At 31.9% G+C, this 21,466-nt stretch overlaps 6 protein-coding genes across 6 annotated transcripts; 3 read left to right on the top strand and 3 right to left on the bottom strand.

Moving 5' to 3' along the window:
- Positions 1 to 580: 580 nt before the first annotated feature.
- Positions 581 to 6,625, bottom strand: POL2 (DNA polymerase epsilon catalytic subunit; the record flags this gene model as incomplete). The annotated part of the gene is made up of 1 exon (XM_064859437.1): positions 581 to 6,625. The coding sequence occupies one exon, from the start codon at positions 6,623 to 6,625 to the stop codon at positions 581 to 583; it is 6,045 nt and encodes a 2,014-aa protein (XP_064713680.1).
- Positions 6,626 to 7,669: 1,044 nt separating this feature from the next.
- On the top strand, positions 7,670 to 8,722 carry YIF1 (protein transporter YIF1; the record flags this gene model as incomplete). The annotated part of the gene is made up of 1 exon (XM_064859436.1): positions 7,670 to 8,722. The coding sequence occupies one exon, from the start codon at positions 7,670 to 7,672 to the stop codon at positions 8,720 to 8,722; it is 1,053 nt and encodes a 350-aa protein (XP_064713679.1).
- Positions 8,723 to 10,105: 1,383 nt separating this feature from the next.
- Positions 10,106 to 11,212, top strand: PDR17 (phosphatidylinositol transporter; the record flags this gene model as incomplete). Its single annotated transcript, XM_064859435.1, has 1 exon — positions 10,106 to 11,212. One exon carries the CDS (start codon positions 10,106 to 10,108, stop codon positions 11,210 to 11,212), a length of 1,107 nt encoding a protein of 368 aa, XP_064713678.1.
- Positions 11,213 to 11,739: 527 nt separating this feature from the next.
- IST1 (Ist1p) lies at positions 11,740 to 12,669 on the top strand (the record flags this gene model as incomplete). The annotated part of the gene is made up of 1 exon (XM_064859434.1): positions 11,740 to 12,669. One exon carries the CDS (start codon positions 11,740 to 11,742, stop codon positions 12,667 to 12,669), a length of 930 nt encoding a protein of 309 aa, XP_064713677.1.
- Positions 12,670 to 12,936: 267 nt separating this feature from the next.
- Positions 12,937 to 16,521, bottom strand: PIK1 (1-phosphatidylinositol 4-kinase; the record flags this gene model as incomplete). The annotated part of the gene is made up of 1 exon (XM_064859433.1): positions 12,937 to 16,521. One exon carries the CDS (start codon positions 16,519 to 16,521, stop codon positions 12,937 to 12,939), a length of 3,585 nt encoding a protein of 1,194 aa, XP_064713676.1.
- An 894-nt stretch (positions 16,522 to 17,415) lies between these two features.
- On the bottom strand, positions 17,416 to 19,278 carry LYP1 (lysine permease; the record flags this gene model as incomplete). Its single annotated transcript, XM_064859432.1, has 1 exon — positions 17,416 to 19,278. The coding sequence occupies one exon, from the start codon at positions 19,276 to 19,278 to the stop codon at positions 17,416 to 17,418; it is 1,863 nt and encodes a 620-aa protein (XP_064713675.1).
- Positions 19,279 to 21,466: the final 2,188 nt, after the last annotated feature.

Raw genomic sequence — 21,466 nt, 5'->3', positions numbered from 1 at the left:
ATCTTGAGAACCGTAATCATAAAAATCACGCAATAATTTATAAACTAATCTTTCCTGTAATAAGGTGATATCATATTCTTTAGAACATTTCTTGCATCTAAAACTATTCAAACGATTATGAATGTTTAAATCGGGCCCCCTATTACCACTATTACTGTCATCCGTCGCATTACTGTCCCAATTCTGTTTACAAAAATCAATATCTGACAAATATGAACAATATTCACACATAAATCCATTAATCTCAAGACTCATGCTTGGATTCTTGAACTCTGCAACCTTAGCAAATTCTCTAACTTCAAATATTTTCAATAAATCCTTTCTTAATTGTCTGACTTCCAATGTTGTGTTTGTACCTAATAACATCACTTCACATATGGATTTAACAAATTCTAGTAAGGGATTCTTCATATTTAAGTAGGAACCTGGCAATTGTGGGAATTGATAATCTTGTGAATAAACTGGATCCAATATAAACTCTTTTTGATTTTTGTATAACTTATTGATTCTTTTAATCAATGGTTTGGCAAAATATTTTGTAAAATCTGCAAATATACATTGTGAATCATCTAAATCATCATCATTCTTCTTCTTTTTTTTTAACTTGCATCAAGTTTTGTGGGATTAATTGCGTAACTCTTTGGGTGCTAATGTTACTTTCTAGGTAGTTTTCCTTTGTCTTCAATAAACTATCTAAGATAATAACCATCCAATCATCGAATTCGGTTCTATAAATAGCAGGTAAAGCGCTACTAATTTGCCAGTTAGAATATGCATCCATATCTTGTTTATCTTTAGCTTCAATTTGAAGACATGCCAAACCACCAAAATTATACTTGTCCATCCAGATAAGTATATCCCAATATTTCTCAATTTGCAAATCAAGATATTTAAACACAGGATTAGCTTTTACCGCTTTCATAATATATTGACTATAAGCATAGCAATTTTCTGGCGAATACTTTTTAGTCTTTATTAATATTTTGTTCCTATCAGCATATATGACACTAGAACCTAAAGAATCAAATTCATTTATCAATTGTAGAATTGTCTTCTGTGTCAAGTTGTGTATATGGTATCTTAAAACACAATCAAATAATTTGGAGTAAGGATTTTGAACCCAGTTAATAAATGAATTCACTAATAAATCCGCAGTGAAATTATCTTCTAACGCCTCATCCCACCATGTTTTAACAGTATTTTTCAATACATTCAAGGCATCTGAACCGAAGGAATCTTGGACAAAATTCGAACTATCACCATTAACCTCATCACTTAATACCATATCTACATTAGCTAAATCAATCCCCTCTGCCTCTGTAATTAATGAAGACACCATAACTGTATTGATAGTCAAATTTCTGACAGATACTTCTAACACTGTTTGATCATAAATATTTGGTGAATTGATCTGTGGGAAAGTAAGATCCCCCATCATAGAGGATAGAGTTTCATCATAATTCTTCTCAAATCCTCCAATGTCAGGTAATGGCCCATTTTCATTCCACCATAATACAATATTTTCATGTTTTAACTTTCTAGCATACAAAATATCTATCACTGAATTGATGTCGTTTAATTGAATATTACAAACAGGAATGTTACTATATTGGGCGACTTTAATCATTTGACTGATTCTAGAACTACATGATAGAAGCTGACCAACAATACTTGTACATAACTTAACCTGCCAGTTTAATTGTGGCAGCTGCAATTCTCTTGATGAAATGCTAATCACAGGTAACGTTCTTAAATATTTCACATTTCTAATTAAAGTATCGCAAAAAGGTGATTGTACAAGAGTAATAAATTGCTGCCCCTTTTCTTCCTTAATTTTACCAATTTGCTGAGTTAAATGTCTTGTTAATTTATCGATGTCTGTGTAATTCTTGACATCAAAGACCACTTTATCAGATAGGTTTGATATTTTTGAATACTGTTGTATTTTTGACTTTCGTAATTCAAAAGCTTTTTTAAATATTTTTGTCAAAGTAACTTGATTTAATTCCAGTGCTTGAATTGATGGTTTCAATGTAAATATCGTAACAGAATCATCCCACAATTCAGAAACAACGAAAAATTCATACCCAATATTTGTTGCACAATGCAAAATGAAAACAAAGTCATTACTAAATTTAGACATGTATCTTTCATTCGGAACCATATTTAAGTTTTTCATATCAAACCCATTCTGTAAACCTTTACCCAAGGAACCCATTATGTTACTTTTAAATACTACTGAAGAACCCAACTCGATAATGGCTCTGTTCACCGTACTTATTGAACTTTCAAATACACCTAATACATTTTCACCATTCAATATACTACCACATGCTTCCATTTCCTCCATGAACACTGTCTCAGGAAGTGTGACTTTAAATAAATTCATTGAACCATTTGGAATATTTGGGTTATTCGGAAGAATAGCATTGCTTTTTTCTACCAAACAATTTTTCAGTTTATCAAGAGGTAAATTGCCTGATTTACACTTGATATAGATTGTCTTAGGTATCTTGAAATTCAAAACTTGAATTTTACCATTAATCAAAACGTACACATCTAATTTACCTGGCTCTGTACTTTGTTTATATTGAAGAACTTCCCATGTAGAATTAGCATAGATTTCTGCTTGCTTTCTAACCATAGATCCAAGAGCAGACCTATATGATTTATTGTTAATATTACCAAATAATTGTGTTTTACGTTTACGATCTCTCGCCTGTATTTTCCATTTTATCTTTTGATATTCTAGCCATGATTGGTAATCCTCTTCCATTGATGGCATTACGGAAGGTAAAACAAGCGCTTCGTCACCTGATTCATGCATATTTTTACGTTTTTGTGTTTTAGTAACTATAACTCTAGCTACTGATTTCTTCTTAATATCTTGGTGGTCTGTATCATTACTTCTAAATAAGTCTTCGATATCTTTAATTTTACCTGATTCCGGTGCCTCATCCGCCTTGTTAAAAAATTTTGACAGAGAAGTTTGCTTATATTTATCATTCCTGACATGTATTTTTTTCTTTAGCCAATCTGGGTGTTCAACTCTAGGTACAGGATTGTCTACATCTTGAAGAGCTGCAGGTATAGTAATAATCTTCTGAATTGTTGAAGCAAGTCTTTCCCTGTAGTAGGCCCAATCGATAATATATCTTATATCGAAATTGTCCAGACTATGGTCTAAGGTCCAACGCCTTAAGAAAGACCGTTTAACAGAAATCTCCGCTGAAAAAATAGCTACAGGAATTGCACGTTCTGTAACAGGAGCATCTGCAGGCTTATGACTTATAATATATCTACATTGCAAACCCTTATCCTTAACCATATCTGGACCTAAGAATTCACCTATTCTTTTTGCTGTTGTAATTGAGGTAGATTTTTGTCCCTCATATTCCTGTAATGTCTTTGACATACTTCTATTTTCACAAATCAACTCTATTAAATCCTCATCTTCAAGCATAGCACCTTTTGTGTCAAGAACATCCAGCCATCTGTTTGCAACATTTGCCACTGCAGCATAACAACTCTCTAAAGAATCCCCTTCTAAAAACAGTTTAAAGATATCACTTTGGAAATTCTTAATTAATTGCAATTCACCACGTCTTTTCAATTCAAAACCCTTTAATTCAGCCAAGGATCCATCTTCGTTAAAAACTGCGTATCTTTTTTTAATACCTTTCCCTTCTTCCTTCGAGGTTGGTAAAATCATTGCCTTATAAGGACCATCAACTTCAAAGAAAATAGAATTTTCTGAGTGAGTCTTATATTTATGCTTAATTGGATCTATCAGTTCTTGATATTGATGATTAGTAAATCTTTGATGAACTTTATAATTTAGCATGGAGCATGGATAAGATAAAAACAATTTTTTACCATTTTTCAATTTGAAAAAATAATTTTCAGGAAAAGATTTGGGTAAAATACACCAAATACCATCTGTATCTAATTCCAACGGTCTACCAACTCGTTCTACTACCGACCTAGCCATTTGAATAATAGTTGCACCTGTCAAACAAGTAATACCTGCCATTTCCATCGAATACCAACGGGAACCTTTTCTCATTACATAACCATAGAAGGAATTCAAAATAACCTTGTGTGCCAATTGTAACGAATCATATAACACAACCATTTTCTTGGCCTCATCTTTAGCGTGTTTATCATGAGAATCAATCTTAGCCATTTTACCTTTCCATGTTTTCGCTAGACCTTTAAACTCATATCTTCTATCACGGAAAGAACGCACCGTATTCACATAGAATGGATTTTCCCTTTGACAAACGATTGCTTCTCTTTCAACTACCTCAGAGCTTTTAATTCTGTTATAATTCTTTCTACAATATTCATTCAACCTTTTTTTAATATGTGACATTTGTTCTGCATAACTTAACTCATCAAACGTTAAATATTGTTTTGGAGAATATTTATTTTTGTTAGGGAAAGTTTCATTTTGTAATGCTCTTTTAATCATATTGTACTCATCCATTTTTGCAGGATAAAACTCACCTCTCCACGCCCATTTCAACCTTCTTGCGCATGTTTTACCAGGTCTGTTAAAATCACAACTTGCACAGTCTCTTTCTGTTTTGATACTATCTGGCTGTAATCTATTGGTTGTCATAATATTAGGATACATGGAAGCCACATCAACATGATAAATTAGTGGGTATTCTTCTCTCTTTTTGTTATTTTTTAAATCTAATAACTTATCCATGATATCTTGTCTTATTTCTTCGTAATTGGTAACATCTTCCATTGATGATTTATTTTCTGTTTCTATACAAAATTTTAATGCATGAGGTAAATCCTCTAATAACTCATCAATCACAGTAGGATCGATTTTGAATTTACTCTTTAAATCACTTCTGAACACACCTGCCTCTAAAGATTCCACATGACCACCAACATAAGTCTCTGATTCTAACAAATGTCCATCATAAAATCTTTCAATAGGATCGGTATGCTTATTTGGTAACAATATATTATTTTGGTATGCTTGAACCATCAACAACATTTCACAAAGGGTACCTGTACCTTTTCTTAACACCTCATCTGGATTTAACGGAATAATAGTACACAATGAAAAGATAAATGGATGAACATATTTCATATAAAGATAATAAGTAGCAACAGCATCAGACACAGAATATTCAGATAATTGTTGTGGTCTTTCATAAGCATATGGTGTCATCAATTCTGGATCTAACTCAATGGGGTTGTACCCTAACTTGGCTTGTGTAACAGCTTTTAAACCTTGCGACCCTTGCGGTAAATAGGAGTCACGTTTAACCCAACGGAAACAATCCATATGCGAACAATAAGATGATTTATATTCACCTTCTGAATCAGGAGCAAACCCAATTTCATCAAACATATTTAAACCATGAATTTTAGCTCTTGTCTCCACAAATGGCCAATCGAAAAAATCACCGTTAAAAGTAGATATTACTGTGGGTCGTACATCTCTAATATGGTCAAAAAATTTATTTAGAAGAGCCAATTCATCTGGCTCATTAAAAATAGTAAACATACCTTGATATTCTGGTTTTGGTGTGTATTCAAAATCTTCTATATCTTCAGAGATGATCTCTCTGTTAGTAATCAAGAAACCTTCTCCGTCAATCATATAAGATATCATCATTATTTGATCTATATTTGCATCTGGGAATTTTAGAGGGGCCTTTGTAGTTTCTATATCAAATGCAAGGACTACGGGATCTGCAAAGGCTACTTTTTCTACACATTCAAGGAAACCTTGTGACAACACTTTATACCATTTTCCTACTCTAATATTTTTATCTATGGAAACTCTAACATGATAAGGAACGTCATATTCCCTAATATCTTCAATAAATCTTCTTGCATCAAATGGACCACTATTCTGGTTATGCTGGTTGCTATATATATTCCTCTGTTGCATAGTGTTTTGATTATCTAGTAAAATAGGTCGTAAGATCTTTCTTGCTTCAAATAATTGATTATTGTTCACAAAAGATAATTTAATTAAAGTTTTTTTCAATCCTAATAAATGGTTGTCCATTGATAAATCTTCCTTTGTGACGACTGTGATAGATTTTAAACATGATTCTAGTAATTTCTTAAGATATTCTTCAACTTCACTAACCATTGAATCATCAGTGACAGTTATGAAAAAGTATGGATCATATGTTAAAGTGGATTTAAAACTACCACCTTCCTCATCAAGAAAATAAAAGTCTACACCAGCAACCGCAAAAGATAAAAGATTCCCGTCTCTACCCTTGCGTGTGATTGAATTATCTACAGAATTGGAACTCGCCACAGTGTCCATAGATACTACTACTGGATGCATATTAATCAACCACCCCACACGTCCCTCCATATCTAAGGCATTAATTTGTGCAGCCGAGTTATAATTTATACTGGTTTGTTTATTATTAAGTTTAGAAAATTGAGATCTACGTGTTGTTACTATTGCTTCTTCTGGCGGGATATACCTTTCAAAACCCATCATAGAATCAATTTCATCGATTTTATTTGATTGTATAAGTTGTTGTGTGTCTAAGGCATAGGTGGATGTTCCAGGCATATCTCTTCTTAGCATCCTGGCAGAAGAACTAATAGGTTTTCTTGGGGCTGACATGATCTAGCTTGACAGAGAAATATTGTGTTTAATAATGAATGCAGTATATTTAGATATACCTATGACTTTATTATAGTTAATCAATTAATCAAAAAAATAAAATAAAATAAAATAAAATAAAATAAAATAAAATAAAATAAAATAAAATAAAATAAAATAAAATAAAGATGCACTGCCGTTCCTGATAAGGTATTAAAGACTTTGGCACGAACTCAATGAAACCAATCAAAGTAATTGAAGCAGGGAGGGGAGGTACATATAGATATATAAAGTCTATTTTTTAAATAGTAAATGACACTGGCCTCTCTATAGAAAGTAGACTTTTATTTTAGTAAAGAATCAGAAATAATAATTTTACACTTTATTTTTCACTCTTATTTTTTTTTCTTTTCTTTTCCCACTTTATAAAATCTGCGAAATATAAAAATTAATTACATCTCCAAAATAGGAAAAATCTTTAAATTGTCATCACCAAAACTTTTCGAACATCACTTTCTCTCACAGCTTCCCTTCCCTCCCTCCCGAATATTCAATAACTTGGTTGAGGAGGTTATTCAGGAGAAAATGTTTGCTGAGCAGAATTTCAGAATGAAGTTATTTCAAATTCTACAACAGAAAGAAACAAAAAAAATAGGATATGCCAACTCAACATACTTTTTTTTTTAATTTTTTGATACGATATTTTAAACCCTAAACTAATATTCTTAGAATATAACTTTTTTTTTACCACAAAGTCACTCTAACCCTAAACATTAATTTTTTTTTGTTTTTTTTTGTTTCCTTCAACTGCAACAAAAAAAAAAAATAAATAGATAAATGCAAAGGACATGACATGAATTTGAAAAAATAATGCAAAAAAAAAAAAATCAATGAACTCAATTTAGATCAGAGTCCAATTAAAAGTGCAGATGTATTGAATTAGCTTGATTCTCTTCCCTTCGTACTTTCATATTGAAATACTACATTTACATCGGTATTCTTAATAGGTCGAACCAAGAGCATATAGTTTTAGACACTGCAGTTTCCTCTTCTCTTTTATTGGTCATGTCATATAATCCTTATTCGCTTTCACAAGGTGATTCTGCCGTTTTCAATGAGAGTAATAATAATATCCAAGACCGTTTCCAAACATCTTCAAATGTTCACCAGCAACAACAGCATCAGCAACATCAAACACAACAACCTGACCAGTTTTCAGCTGGCTATATGAACCAAGGTTTACAAGGAGGAAATGGACAACCTCACCCTTCCTTTTTGGATGGCAGTGCCTCTATGGCATTTCAAATTGGATCTAATGCATTTAATTCATTTATGGGAAATTCAAATTTTAACCAATTCCATGATACAATGGCTAAAGCTGCTCAAGTAGCTGGTAATACAAACAGTTTGTCTCACTATTTCCAAGTCTCCACTTCATTTGTCATATGGAAATTGAAACAATTATTGTTTCCATATTTAAAGAACATTAATAATTGGCAAAGAATCGTTATAGACCCATCCAATGTTCCCGCCTTGAACGACCCCAATGGTTCTGTTTCTGGTTTCTCTACATCTGCTGCTGCAGCCAACACAACTGTATATGCTCTTCCAAGGGATGATATTAATTCTCCCGATATGTACATTCCATTGATGGGGTTAATTACATATATCCTTGTATGGAATATTAAACAAGGTTTGAATGGTGTTTTTAATCCAGAAAATTTATATTACAAACTTTCTTCTACACTAGCATTTGTGGGATTAGATTTGTTTATCCTTAAATTAGGGTTATATCTATTGGTTAACACACCACATCTATCCAATACTTCAGTGACAAGTCTCATCGAATTGACTTGCTTTGTAGGTTACAAGTTTGTGCCATTGACTACAACATTGTTTATTCCATTCAAGTCCCTTTGGATCAATTTTTTATTGAAGACTTATCTTTTTATTACGTTTGGTATTTTCTTATTAAGATCGATTAAATTTAATCTTTTCAATACACAAGAATCTATGATGGTTAACTCAATTAAGAAATCAACAGTAAAGAAGTGTAATTATTTCCTTTTCTTTTATGGGTTTTTATGGCAATTCATTTTAATGTGGCTAATGGCATAGGGAGAAGCATAAAAAATAAACAGATCGTTATAATATTACAAAACATTGTTTTTGTTTATATATTTATTTATTAATTATATCAAAGAAACATATATGTATATAACTGATAAATAAACTTGCTGTTATAACATATAATTTTGTTTAAGATTCAGTTACGTAAAAAAAAAGAAAAGAAAAAGCATTGCTGTGTTTAAGAACAGAGAGAAAGGACGAAAACCTCTTTTAGGTGAAACATGTTAGTCACAAGCCTATAGAATATTTATTCTGATTACATACAAAAGGTATAACTGCGCCAATCTTGTTTAAAATGGAATCGATTTATATGTTTTGTAATTCAATGTCATATAACTGACTCACAATAGAAAAGAAAGAAGTAGGAAGTAGGAAGTACAATTGTATGTTGCATAATAAAACTGATGGGCTCAAACATTAAACACATGATCTTTCAAAATAAACAAAGCAAAACCCAAAAAAAAAAAAAAAAAAAAATAAAAAAAGATAAAAGTACCTTTTTTCAGTTTTCACTGACCATGTTTTTAGCAAAATGTGGCTGGGGAATGATATAAAAATAAACCCTACAGAATACGACAGTTTTCATGCGCAAAAAAAAAAAGAAAAAAAAACTAGCTCCAATTTTTAGATATCTACTTCCAGATGGGCAAAAAATCTTTACACGATGTTTTTCCTTTAGAGTGCTACAAGAAAAAGACAATTTATTTCTAAACCCTAACTGTTTTAACGCTCATTAGCAAAATATTCATGCTGGTACCCGAAATAGACCTAAATACGACTACACCAATAAAAAAAAACGGAGGAACGAAAAAAGATAGACAAAATACAATAGAAAAAACCAGGAACAAAAGAAATAAATCTTTTTTTCTGTCGTTGTTGTGGCAACAACAATAGGAAGAGGACACAAAAAAAGCACACAATGCGTCTTTTTTTCATTTCTTTTCTCCCCTTTTGGCATCGACGTTTTTTAATCGAGCGCAGTTCATTATTTTATGCAAGGGAATTGAAATCTTCATGAAAAATTGACGAAGACACCAAACAAAACCACAGATATGCTGATATATATATATATATAGATACATAGATGCGCTTTGTATTTGTTCATTTATTCTTCTTGAACCACATGAACTTTGGCATTGGACCCAGCTTTTGAATATATATAAGCTTGTGTTATTTTTCTTTCTTCACTTACTTATTATACTATCTTTGTACGAAAAGATTATTCTTTCTTTTTTTTTCTCTATGTTGTTACATATTAAGATTCGATTGTGGCTCTATCTTTACTGGTAAACTTAACCAGCTTTGAGTGGAAAGCACAGTAACAACAAATAAGGAAATTGCCGCTATTATAAGACTCGTAAATCTTAAGAAATGGGGTTCTTTTCAAGGAAAAAAGATGATAGCTCGAGAAACAGCAGCACTAACAGTTCCAAAAGCAACTTAAATGAGTCACGAAAGGATCTTATTCCATGTAGCACAATGCTTCGAGCACCTCCTAAATCATATCCTGTTCCAGCTGGTTTGGACCCAATCACTGAAGAACAGTTCAAATTATACAATGTTGTCTTGAAACATATCCAAGATCCAAATTTAAAGTTACCAATGAATACAAACGATTTAAATAAAGGCACTACTGATGAATCCTCGCTACGTTCATTGTCCTCATGGGAAAAGTTCTGGTTGACTAGAGAATGTATCTTAAGACATTTAAGGGCCAATAAATGGAACACACAGGAGACAATAAACCACTTAAAAACGACTCTTTGTTGGAGAAGAGAGGTTGGGTTAACTCATGATCCAGAGTATCCTAATAATCTATCTCCTGATAAAATTGCTATTGAAAATGAAACTGGTAAAGAGGTTTTGTTAGGGTTTGATAAGATGAGAAGACCTCTGTTCTATATGAAAAACGGGAGACAAAACACTGAACCATCGTTTAGACAAGTTCAACATATGATCTACATGATGGAGAATGCAGCTACTCTCTGTCCACAAGGTGTGGAAACAATCACTGTGTTAGTGGATTTCAAATTTTATAAAGAACCTGGTGTTATCACTGATAAAGCACCACCACTTTCTATCGCAAAGGCATGTTTGGCTGTATTGGAAAGGCATTATCCTGAAAGATTAGCTAAATGTATTTTAATCAATGCACCATGGTATATCTCTGCATTCTTGAAAATAATGTATCCATTTTTGGATCCTGCTACAAAGGAGAAGGTTATCTTCGATGAACCATTTGAAAAGCATATAGAACCAGAGCAATTGGAGGCCTTGTACAACGGTAGGTTAGATTTCACCTATAAACACGATGTGTACTGGCCAGATATGGTTAAGGCTTGTGATGAAATGCGTCAAGTGCAATATGAAAGATGGCTCAAGTTTGGAGGTGCTATTGGATTAAGTGAATTCGATTTAAAGGGAGATCATGAAGAATTGATGTATCCTGTAGATTTTGATATGACAAAACTTAAATAATTTCAGTACTAATAGTAGTAGTGAAATAGAATAAAATAAACTACTACAGAGAAAAAAAAATAATAAACTAATTGATGTATACATTTATATGAAAGATTTATAGATTACTTATTTTTATACTTTGTTGTTATATATAATTACTTTACTGATCTTTTTAAATGAAAACGACTAGAACATACAAATAATGATGAGAGAATATATGTTTTCAATATGATAATATCTATACACACTGATTAAATGATTTAGTCTTATATTGGTAGAGATTTTTTTTTTGTAAGAAGGCCTAAAATATACCATAAAACGTAATTACCTGTTTAGGGAATTATTGTTCCTCAAATTCCTTTTAGTCAAATTAATCATCTAAAAACCATTTATACTGTATTTCTAAAGAAGTATAATTAACTTTTTATGAGAATAACTTCATAAAGGCGTTTCAACATGCTAATTACCCACAAAAACTGATAAGACATAAATACCAAGTAGTTGCAGAAAATCTAGTTGTTGCTTGCAGACTATCTCTACAAAAAATGAACACAAATATTCCATACCCTATTAGATTAAAGACATGTCTTAGAATGTGCGTTCAACGGTTAAGATATGCACAAGAAAAACAACAAGCCTTAGCTAAACAAGACAGAAGACGTGTTGCTACTCTACTTGCTCAGGGAAAAGAACAAATGGCTTATTATAGAGTCGAATCTTTGATCACTAATGATATACATATAGAACTGTTAGAGATTCTAGAACTTTACTGTGAATTATTACTAGCAAGGGTTAATATTATCAATTCAATAGAAAATGAACTAGATTTGGTATCGAATCATATGGAAGATGGTATTAATGAGGCTGTAAGAGCATTAGCTTATTCTAGCTCACTTTATGTTCCAGAAGTTAAAGAGTTGGCTCAATTAAAAGAATTGCTTATGTGTAAATTTGGTAGAGAATTTATCAAGTCATTACAAGATAATAAAACCGGCGTACCAGAAAAAGTGATTAAAAAATGTATCCCTGAACTCCCACCTGAAAAGTTGGTTATACTTTATTTGCAAGAAATTGCTAAGACATACGAAGTTCCTTATAGTAAATTAGAGGATTCTGATTCGGAAATTTCATCTACTGTCAACTCGAACGAAAAAATGACAAACTCCAATGAAAATAGTTTTGATAATGTTACAGATATTAGTGCTAATCAATCTGTATTATCCCATTCTGAAAAACCTATCGTTTCAATTGATAATGATGCATCATATAAAAATATTAATGAAAAACATCCAATTACTGTAAGAAATGCTAGGATGACTTCAGAGGATCCCCAAAAATCTTTGAAATTATCTAAAGACATGAGAGATAAGGTTGAGTTTATTCATCCAACAACAGCTAAAAAAGATAATGAGGCTAAACGTACAGATACTGACATAGAAGAGTTAAAAAGAAGATTTGCAGCCTTACGTCGATAATTAGTACTACTATTACGCATTTTCGTACTATTCAGAAAAAGATTTGGAAAAAGTAAAGGAATACATCTATATATTAATTCCAAACTGACACGTCATGGCATTATACTTATCTATGTTTACGTATATAACTCTATTAAATGTATACATATATATATATGCTAATATATCTGGATATTTACTATGATCATATTCATCATTATAAACTTCTCAAATTTAACTATTTTCCTTTTCATTCTTTCTCTGCCTTGAAATTCGAACATAGTATATTCAAGATAAAATACCTTGAGTAACCAATTGGAATTGATCATAAAGTCTTGTATAAACATTACCCATTGATTTTCCAATTAAATCATTTTCCACAAACTTATCCACTTCAGTGTCTGTTTTTAAATCTAAACGGAATCTATCCTTTAACTGAACACTTGTTTGATCACCTGCCTCAAAACATGGTTGCATGTTATCCTTCTGCATAATCTCACACATAGAAACTATCTGGTCAGAATACTTTCTCAATGCCTTAAACCCATCTTTCATCAATTGCACATACTTTTTATATGGACTGCCATTTAATCCACCCAGAACATCTATGTATTCATACGTCAACTTGAACGGTGAAGCCTCAAATCCAACAGAACCAGGAGAATTAGATAACATGAACCCAAAATCAATATGCACTACATGTCCTTCGTTGTCGATCATGATATTTCCGTTGTGTCTATCTTTTACCCTTAAAATATAACATATCAAAGAATAAGCAGCTAAGGAAGATGCAAAATTGCTTTGCGCACGTTTATACTTAAAACCTTCCGGATTACCAAATGCACGAACAAAATGTTCCGATAAAGTGGCAATACCTCCTCTTTCATCTAACTCATGATCTTCAATCATTTTTTTTGTAAGGGCCTTTTTAATACTATGAACTGACATTGCATTTGTAATAGTCTCTACTAAACCTGTAGTAGCAGAAGTAATTAAAATTCTCATTTTTTTGACCCAAACGTCAGTCTTTTCTTTGGCCCAAATTTGAGCCATTGCTTGAATAACTTGACACGCAAATGCCTCTTGCCTTAAATCATCCCCTGATTTAGCAATGACAGAACATAATGACCAGTTCTCTAGATGACCGTATTTAGATTGTTTTCTGATCCTTTCTTTCTTAGTTTGCCAATCTTCACCTAAATAAGATGTATCAATACCACCTGTCATCATATCATTTTCTAATTTACGTTCTCCTGCCTTTCCATGAATTGCTTCCAGATCACGATAGCCAAATTTATCTTGAACTTCTTTCATGGACATAATGATTTGAGCTCTGATTTGATTTGTCGAATCTGAAAGTGTCTGTGGTGATTGATCTAGTTGGTTCAACATAAGTGCTGATATTCTCATTTGCTCAGCCAGATCTTCTGTTTCATTAGGGCTCATAAACTGACTTTTGACATCTTTCTCATTATCTAAAGATATAACCTCATTCATATTTTGAACAAACTTCAGCTCCGGACTACGGTTAGAAGAATCAGATTCTATAATAGGAACCTTTTCAGCAACATTCAACATGATATCATTTCTATATGTTCCAATATCTGAACGATTTTTCATTTTAACTATGGACACATCACCGAGATCCATTTCACGTTGTGGATATTTCGTTATAGTATTATCCAAAGAAGTGATTTGCAAATTATAATACTCTTCAATATTTGATATATGAGCTTGATGTTGATGGTGTCTGGTATCAGTCGTTGCGATTGTGGATGAATCGGTTGTTAATATATTATCCTCTTGTGTTCCTGGGATCAAGGAAACCCAATCATTTCTATTATGTATTTTCTTACTTAAATAATTTAAATCAAATAAAGGCGACGTATTAGCAGAATTATGTTTCAAGATATTCTCATTTTCATCGCTCATTGGGTCAAAATCAAAATCATCTCTTAGATATTCAATAAACAACAAATATGGAACTTTTTCTGCTGAATTTAATACCTGAGCTTCACTTGCAGTGATTGTAACCAATCTATGCAGTTTACCTTTTTTATTTGGCGGTAAAAGAGTGGGTATATCAACCTCAGCAGGTAAATCCCTATTCATTAAAGATAATTCTGCTCTCAACGCACTTAATCTTGCTTCAGTCGGTACTTGTGCTAATCTTTGTGAGATAGATTCCAAAGCAATAGCAAACTGTGTTGCACAACGGAAATAATTTGTTTTTAATAATTTAATTTTCTTTTTTGTTGATAATTTAGAAATATCGACTTCTTTAGCCAGATAAGAACTTGTTTTCTTTTGTCTCATCATATCAAAATGAGAAGGTGGTTGCGTATTAGATCTGACTAATGTACGACGAGTTTTTATATCATCAACATCAAAACTATGTCTTGGTGTGTCAGCAGTAGTAGTTGTGATAGTAGTAGAAGTGCTAATTGAATCATTGCTGTTATTAGTGTCTCTACTAGAACTATTTATATTATTTTTTTGTAAAATACTTTTCTTTAAATTAGAAGAAATTGATGGCTTTGATGGTGTTACTTTATGTAGATCTGGTAAAGATTTTGTAAAATTTTCGTAATTTGATAATATACTTTTTCTATCCTTAGATAAATTACCATTAATAAATGCGTTGTCATTATTTGTAATGGCAGAAACATCCTCTCCATCACTTGAAATTACAGTATCCTTCCTTTCTATATTATCTCCATCAGAAGTAGTAGTGGATGTTGCTGTATTTTTGTAAATTTCAGTTGAAGAAGATCCATTTTTTGCAAGAAACTTTGATTTTCTTTTGGGTAATTTAATTGAGGTGGAAATCTTTTCTTCAAATAATTGATTACCTATATCATCAACTATGCTAAAATCTAACGTTGCTTGTTGAATAGCATCTTTTTTTCTTGGTTTCTTAAACATAATATCCTCTCTTGTCATTGTTGAATCAATTATATCAAAAGTTGAATTCAAAGATGTGGTAATGGTATCGTGAGACGAAGATCTTCTTTGATCAAAGGAGTTATGTTTAAGTATAGGACTACCGACCATGGAGTTTGAATGGTTTAATCTTTTACGATCCATAGTAGATGTGGATTTCGATCTATAGTTTGAATTAGCCTCAATAGCCGCTCTAACTTTATCATCCATATTATGTTGCACCTCATTTGTATTATATTTCCTATTTTTTTTACTATTCAATAGTGTGTTTTTAAGTGTTAGATTCCTTGTCAAATCTTTCATGGCATTTCTAGCCAATTTAAATACATAAGATTTTTGTCTTCTACCTTGAGATTCCACTAATGGCTTAGTCATGTTAGATAATTCCGGGAACGTCATTGCACTCATAATCATTGATGTATAAACAATGGCAGGTGCCACATTTTCATGCATTTTTGTTGATCTCCCATCAGTTAAATAATAAGAACTAGGATTGCTTGTGTTACTGCTATTATGTGTTGATGTATCATCAATATAGGGATTAGTATTAAATAGTGAGGATTGTAGATTATTTAAAACACGTCTAGCTACTTGGAAGCCATATGATTCAGGATCTGTAGATAGATCGGTCAATAATGCTTGCAATTGCCAAAATGTCAACAAAGCAAAATGTGGATTTTCATTTTTCAATTGCATTAGTAGATCCTCCAAAGCCATAGACTCAGTTTCAATAGTAAGTAAAATTTGTACTAATTGTGGGATATAAAATTGTATTTCTGAATGTGGGAAAGTCAATAATCTTTGACATAGATAGTAATGGATCCCAATATTATCAGCATGTTTGCATAATAATTCAATACATGTGTATAAAGTAAATGCAGGAGAATTGATTGCTTTCAGGAGTTCGTTATTTGGATTCGATATATTCATGGTGATAGTTTATATACCTTAGTTATGTCTAGAAACGAAATGAAATAGATACAAAAATGAATAATTTAGACTAGAATATTTAAAGGAGAGTTTTTCCCAGTGGCTAACAAATGAATGGAATGGAATTGTCGAAAGGAAGAAATGAAATAATAGTGAGGTGTGGTGATCTATGGTATAGAGTAGCAAAAGTCGTCAACTGATATAGTTATAGACTTATTAAGAAATACTCTAGTTACTCTTTTTTTTTTTCCTTTTTTTTTTTTTTTAATCTTTTTAAAGACCTAAGGTGACAAAACCAAATACAAGAAAAACCATTACATATATATATGTAGATAGGCACGCAGAACAAGCAAAAGTATATGTAGCTTGAACATAACGAATAATCGAATTGGAGGAACTAGTAACAATGCAATCAATAATTGATCAACAAAGAAATGTTCAACAAGGTTTGAGGCAATTTGGCCCTTCTCCTCTAATAAGAACAAAACAGAATCCAAAAATAAACAAAATTGTCCAGAAAGAGGCAACTTTACCCGGATATTAGGGTTTATATCTCACAAAAAATAGGGCTATATAAATGCTACGGGAACTGTTCTGTTTTCTTTTTCTTTTTTTTTTTATCGCAGTGCAAAATACAGGTAAATTGTATATACATATATATATGTATATAGTAGACATTATATGATGGAAGAACTAGGTGATATATGATAACTATCTCTGTATCAATATCGATATATCTATATTACATGGTTAAATCAGGAGGTTTATAATATATTAGTCTTGAAATATGCTGATAAGAATTTATTGATTATTATTGATTATCATTATTGTTATTGTTATTGTTATTATATTTGCTACAGTCGTGATATGTATCAGGATTATATTGAATGATGCTCATGCAATCATATTCCATATCTTAGACATAATATTTTTTGGCTCATCATCTTCCCAGATGATATTTTCAATTTCTCTTCTGTCTGAATCGATATCGATATCTTCCAATCTCCAAATAAATCGACATCTGTAATACAACTGACATCCAGTAAATATTACAACCAAAAGAATTAACGAGATATAATCAGTGAAGAATTTACTTACCTCGAACACAGGGGAGAAAGCTTGGAACCCCTGGATGAAAATGATAATGGTGACAAAGAACGCAGCGTAGTATGCACCCCATGGCATGAACTTGGCCTTGAATGGTAAGTCATCTCTTGATATTCCTCTAAACTTTAATGCTTGCATGAATCTGATGTGAGCAATGGAAATAAATAACCATGCACATAATCCAGCTAACGTAGAGATATTAATCAACCAATTGAATGCAGTGTTGGCATTGTTGTTCACCACTAGGAAGGCTAATAAACCCAATGCTGCTGTACAGATGACACCCAAGTATGGCACACCTTGTTTTGTGACATATGTGAAACTCTTTGGAGCATTACCAGTCTGTGCTAAGGCATAAAGGACTCTGGAACCGACATAGACATTTGAATTAGCTGCAGATAGAACGGTGACCATGACAACGGCGTTGAAGATATCTGGTAACACTTTAGTTTTAGCGTTTTGAATGGAAATAACAAATGGGGAAGAAGCAATAACAGCAGTGGTGGAAGATAGTCTTGGGTCATTGTAAGGGACCAACATACCAATAAAGAAAAGAGACATGATATAGAAAAGGACGATTCTGAAGACCACTTTGTTGATTGCCCGTGGCACAGCCTTTCTAGGGTTAGCTGCTTCACCTGCGGTGATACCAACCAATTCAGTGCCTTGGTATGTAAATGCTGCATTGATTAATGAAGAGACCCAACCTAAGAATTTGGCGGTATTCTTATTCTTTGAAATAATACCTGGACCCATTGCACCTGGATGTCTCCAATAACGGAACCCGATTGGACCTTCTGGACCACCCCCACAGACAATGATTAACGCATAGATCAAGTACCCAACAATAGCGATAACTTTGACCATAGCGATCCAAAATTCAATCTCACCGTAGATTTTGACGGGGAAGAAATTCATCAGGGTGATAAGGACCCAGAAGATCGCGATCCAGCCCGCTAGAGGGACAGCATCAGTCCAATATTGAATAACTTGGCCGACGACAGAAATTTCCACGGCGTATGTAATAGCCCAGTTAAACCAATACATGTAACCATTTGCGACACCGAATGCAGGAGACAAGAATCTTTTCGAGAACACAGTGATGGAAGATGTTACGGGGATGAAAGTAGCCATTTCACCTAATGATTGAGTAATGAAATAGACGATAGTACCTATGAAAATGTATGAAATCAAAGAGCCCACAGGGCCAGCATTAGACAGAGGAGATGCAATACCGACGAAAAGACCGGTACCTATAGTACCACCAAGGGCGATCATACCAATATGTCTCTGTTTTAGGGCTCTTTTAACTTTAGTTTCATGGACTTCAGCGAATTGTTCATCAAAATCGTCATTGTCTAGACCATCTGGATGCTGAGACTGGCCTGCAGATTGTGTGTAGGAATGAATATCGTTACTATTTAAACCAGATAATTTTTTCAATTTAGACTTTTGATCCATATCTTGGACATATTCGATTGAATAAGGTTTAACTTCGATATCAGTATTGTTGAGAGTGTGTAGTTCATGATTATTCGTAAAGGATTGAATATCCTCGTTATTATTTGATTCTAGGTCAGAAGTAGAGTTGTTGTGTGAGGTTGAAGAATGGTCTTTCCTAGACCTTATTATATTAGAGAAACCTACCATAATTATATGTGATATGTTTATCTATCTGTCTATATATATTATGTGTATGTGTATATATGTGTGTGCGTTTATCAATTAAATGAGTTCTTGCGTTCGAGTAGGTAGAAGGCGAGCATGCACATAACAGTTATCTATTTTTGTATATATCAAAAAACATTCATTATTATATACGCTAAACCAAGAATTAGTAATAGAAAACAGACAAGAAATTTAACGAAGAGAGAAACGGTAACAATTAATCATTTCAATGATCGCTCAAGATAAATAAAAAAAAGAATAAAAGAATAAAAGATTGAAGGAATAAAGAACAAAACACACTGGAAAATTGGACAAAAATTGGGTGTTCAGAAAAATGGAGGGGGAATTTTTTTTCTCTCTTTATAAAAGCAATGGAGAAGGTATAAGCTTCGAAGAAAATGAAATACAAAACCGTCATATATATTCAAAATAACGATGGAAAAAAAAATTTTTTTTTTTTTTATTTTTTATTTTCCCCCTCTTCACCCGCTGCCCTCCTTCTTTTTTTTTTTCAAAAAGCTCGAGAAGCAAATTCTGCCAAACAGCTTCTCTCTTTTTTTGCTTTTTTATCTTTTTTTTTCTTCCCTTTGTCCGTTTCTTTTTTCTTCTTTGTTTTCATTCCAGCCCTGCGACCAGCCAAAGAATAAAATCGGGAATTAGATATTCTTTCTTTTTTTATTTTTATTTTCTTTTTCTTTTGTATTTATTTTCTTTTCATAAATCGGGGAAAGAAGAAACTATTGTTTAAGAAAAAAAAGTTTTTTTTGTGACTTTTTTTTTTACCATTGGAAAAAAAAACCAAAAAAAAGGATAAATAAACACAATGAAATCACAATAGAGTGTGGTTGTAATAACAATAGGATTGAAAGGCTCGAGAAAATTTCATACAATAGTAGACATTAGAATTGCCCTAGATAAAAAAAAGACACAAAAGAACAACACATAATAGGACAAGACTTGTGAGATTTTGCTGCTTACGTTCACGATTGAAGGAATTTATTTTAAGGGAAGGGACAAAAAAAAAGGGTATTTATTGCGTTATAATATTCTAGCTGTCTATATGTGCATAGATATATATCACATAATACACACAATACATGATATTACGTTCATATACACATACTTATATTATTATGTAGATGTACATAGTTGAAAAATTTCAGTTATTAGAGGGAAATGGAGAGGTGAATGTATATTGTTTACCATGACTGACTTCAATCCGTTCCGAATCAATTAATGTCACTTTTTCCACAATAAATATGGGGTAGAATTTGTTAAAATCACCATTGTTATTACCACCAGGATCATCACCACTATTGTTTTTTGTTTCATTAGATAGATCGTTATAAATCTTTAAACTGAATTTTTTGATAATATCGATTTTATGCCACCATTCCAGATGTACAATATTTAATTCCATTAGCCTATGAATTGTCTTATCTGTCAATCTTATGTTGTAACGGCGTTCAAAATCACTCACACATTTTCTATTGAACACAACTAAGTTGTAGATTTATAGAGTCTCTAACTATACCACATATTGAAAATTTATCTATCTTAATAAAATTCCAAATTCTTACATAATTATATATACCTTTCTTATGGAATTTTTTTTGTTTCTTTAAACAAATAATATTTTTTTGAGGTAAATGAATAGTAATTTCGTTACTACTAGTTTGATTATTCCTTATTGTACGATTGTTTTCATTGATTAATGGTTGTATCCAATATCTTAAATATATCGTTGTTGGATCAGAATCAAAATATTTTATTATAAAAGGTGGCATGTTGTTCCTTTCTCTTTCATTCTATTCTTATATATATATATATATATATATATATATAGCTAATAACTAACTATCCTTTTTTGTCTTCTTTCTCTTTTTGTTGTTGTTGTTGTTGTGTTTTGCTTGAAGAAATTTATATAAAACTTATAACTTGGATTTTTTTTTCTTTTTTATCTATGAGTATATATAATTTTTTTTTACGCATCACGTGTTTAGCCTTATTACTATTATTTCTTTTTTCTATTATTATCACTATTTAGTATTTCTCACTATAGAAGAAAAAAGAATTAATCATTAACATGTATCTTTCATACACATACACATACACATACACACACATATGCATATACATATACATATATACATATATACAAAATTACATA

This window comes from Arxiozyma heterogenica, assembly GCF_036370985.1.
Source record: "Arxiozyma heterogenica strain weizmannii chromosome Unknown scaffold_25, whole genome shotgun sequence".
Lineage (NCBI taxonomy): Eukaryota > Fungi > Ascomycota > Saccharomycetes > Saccharomycetales > Saccharomycetaceae > Arxiozyma > Arxiozyma heterogenica.
The sequence above is the reverse complement of the archived record's forward strand: the minus strand, read 5'-3'. Positions and strand labels throughout refer to the sequence as shown.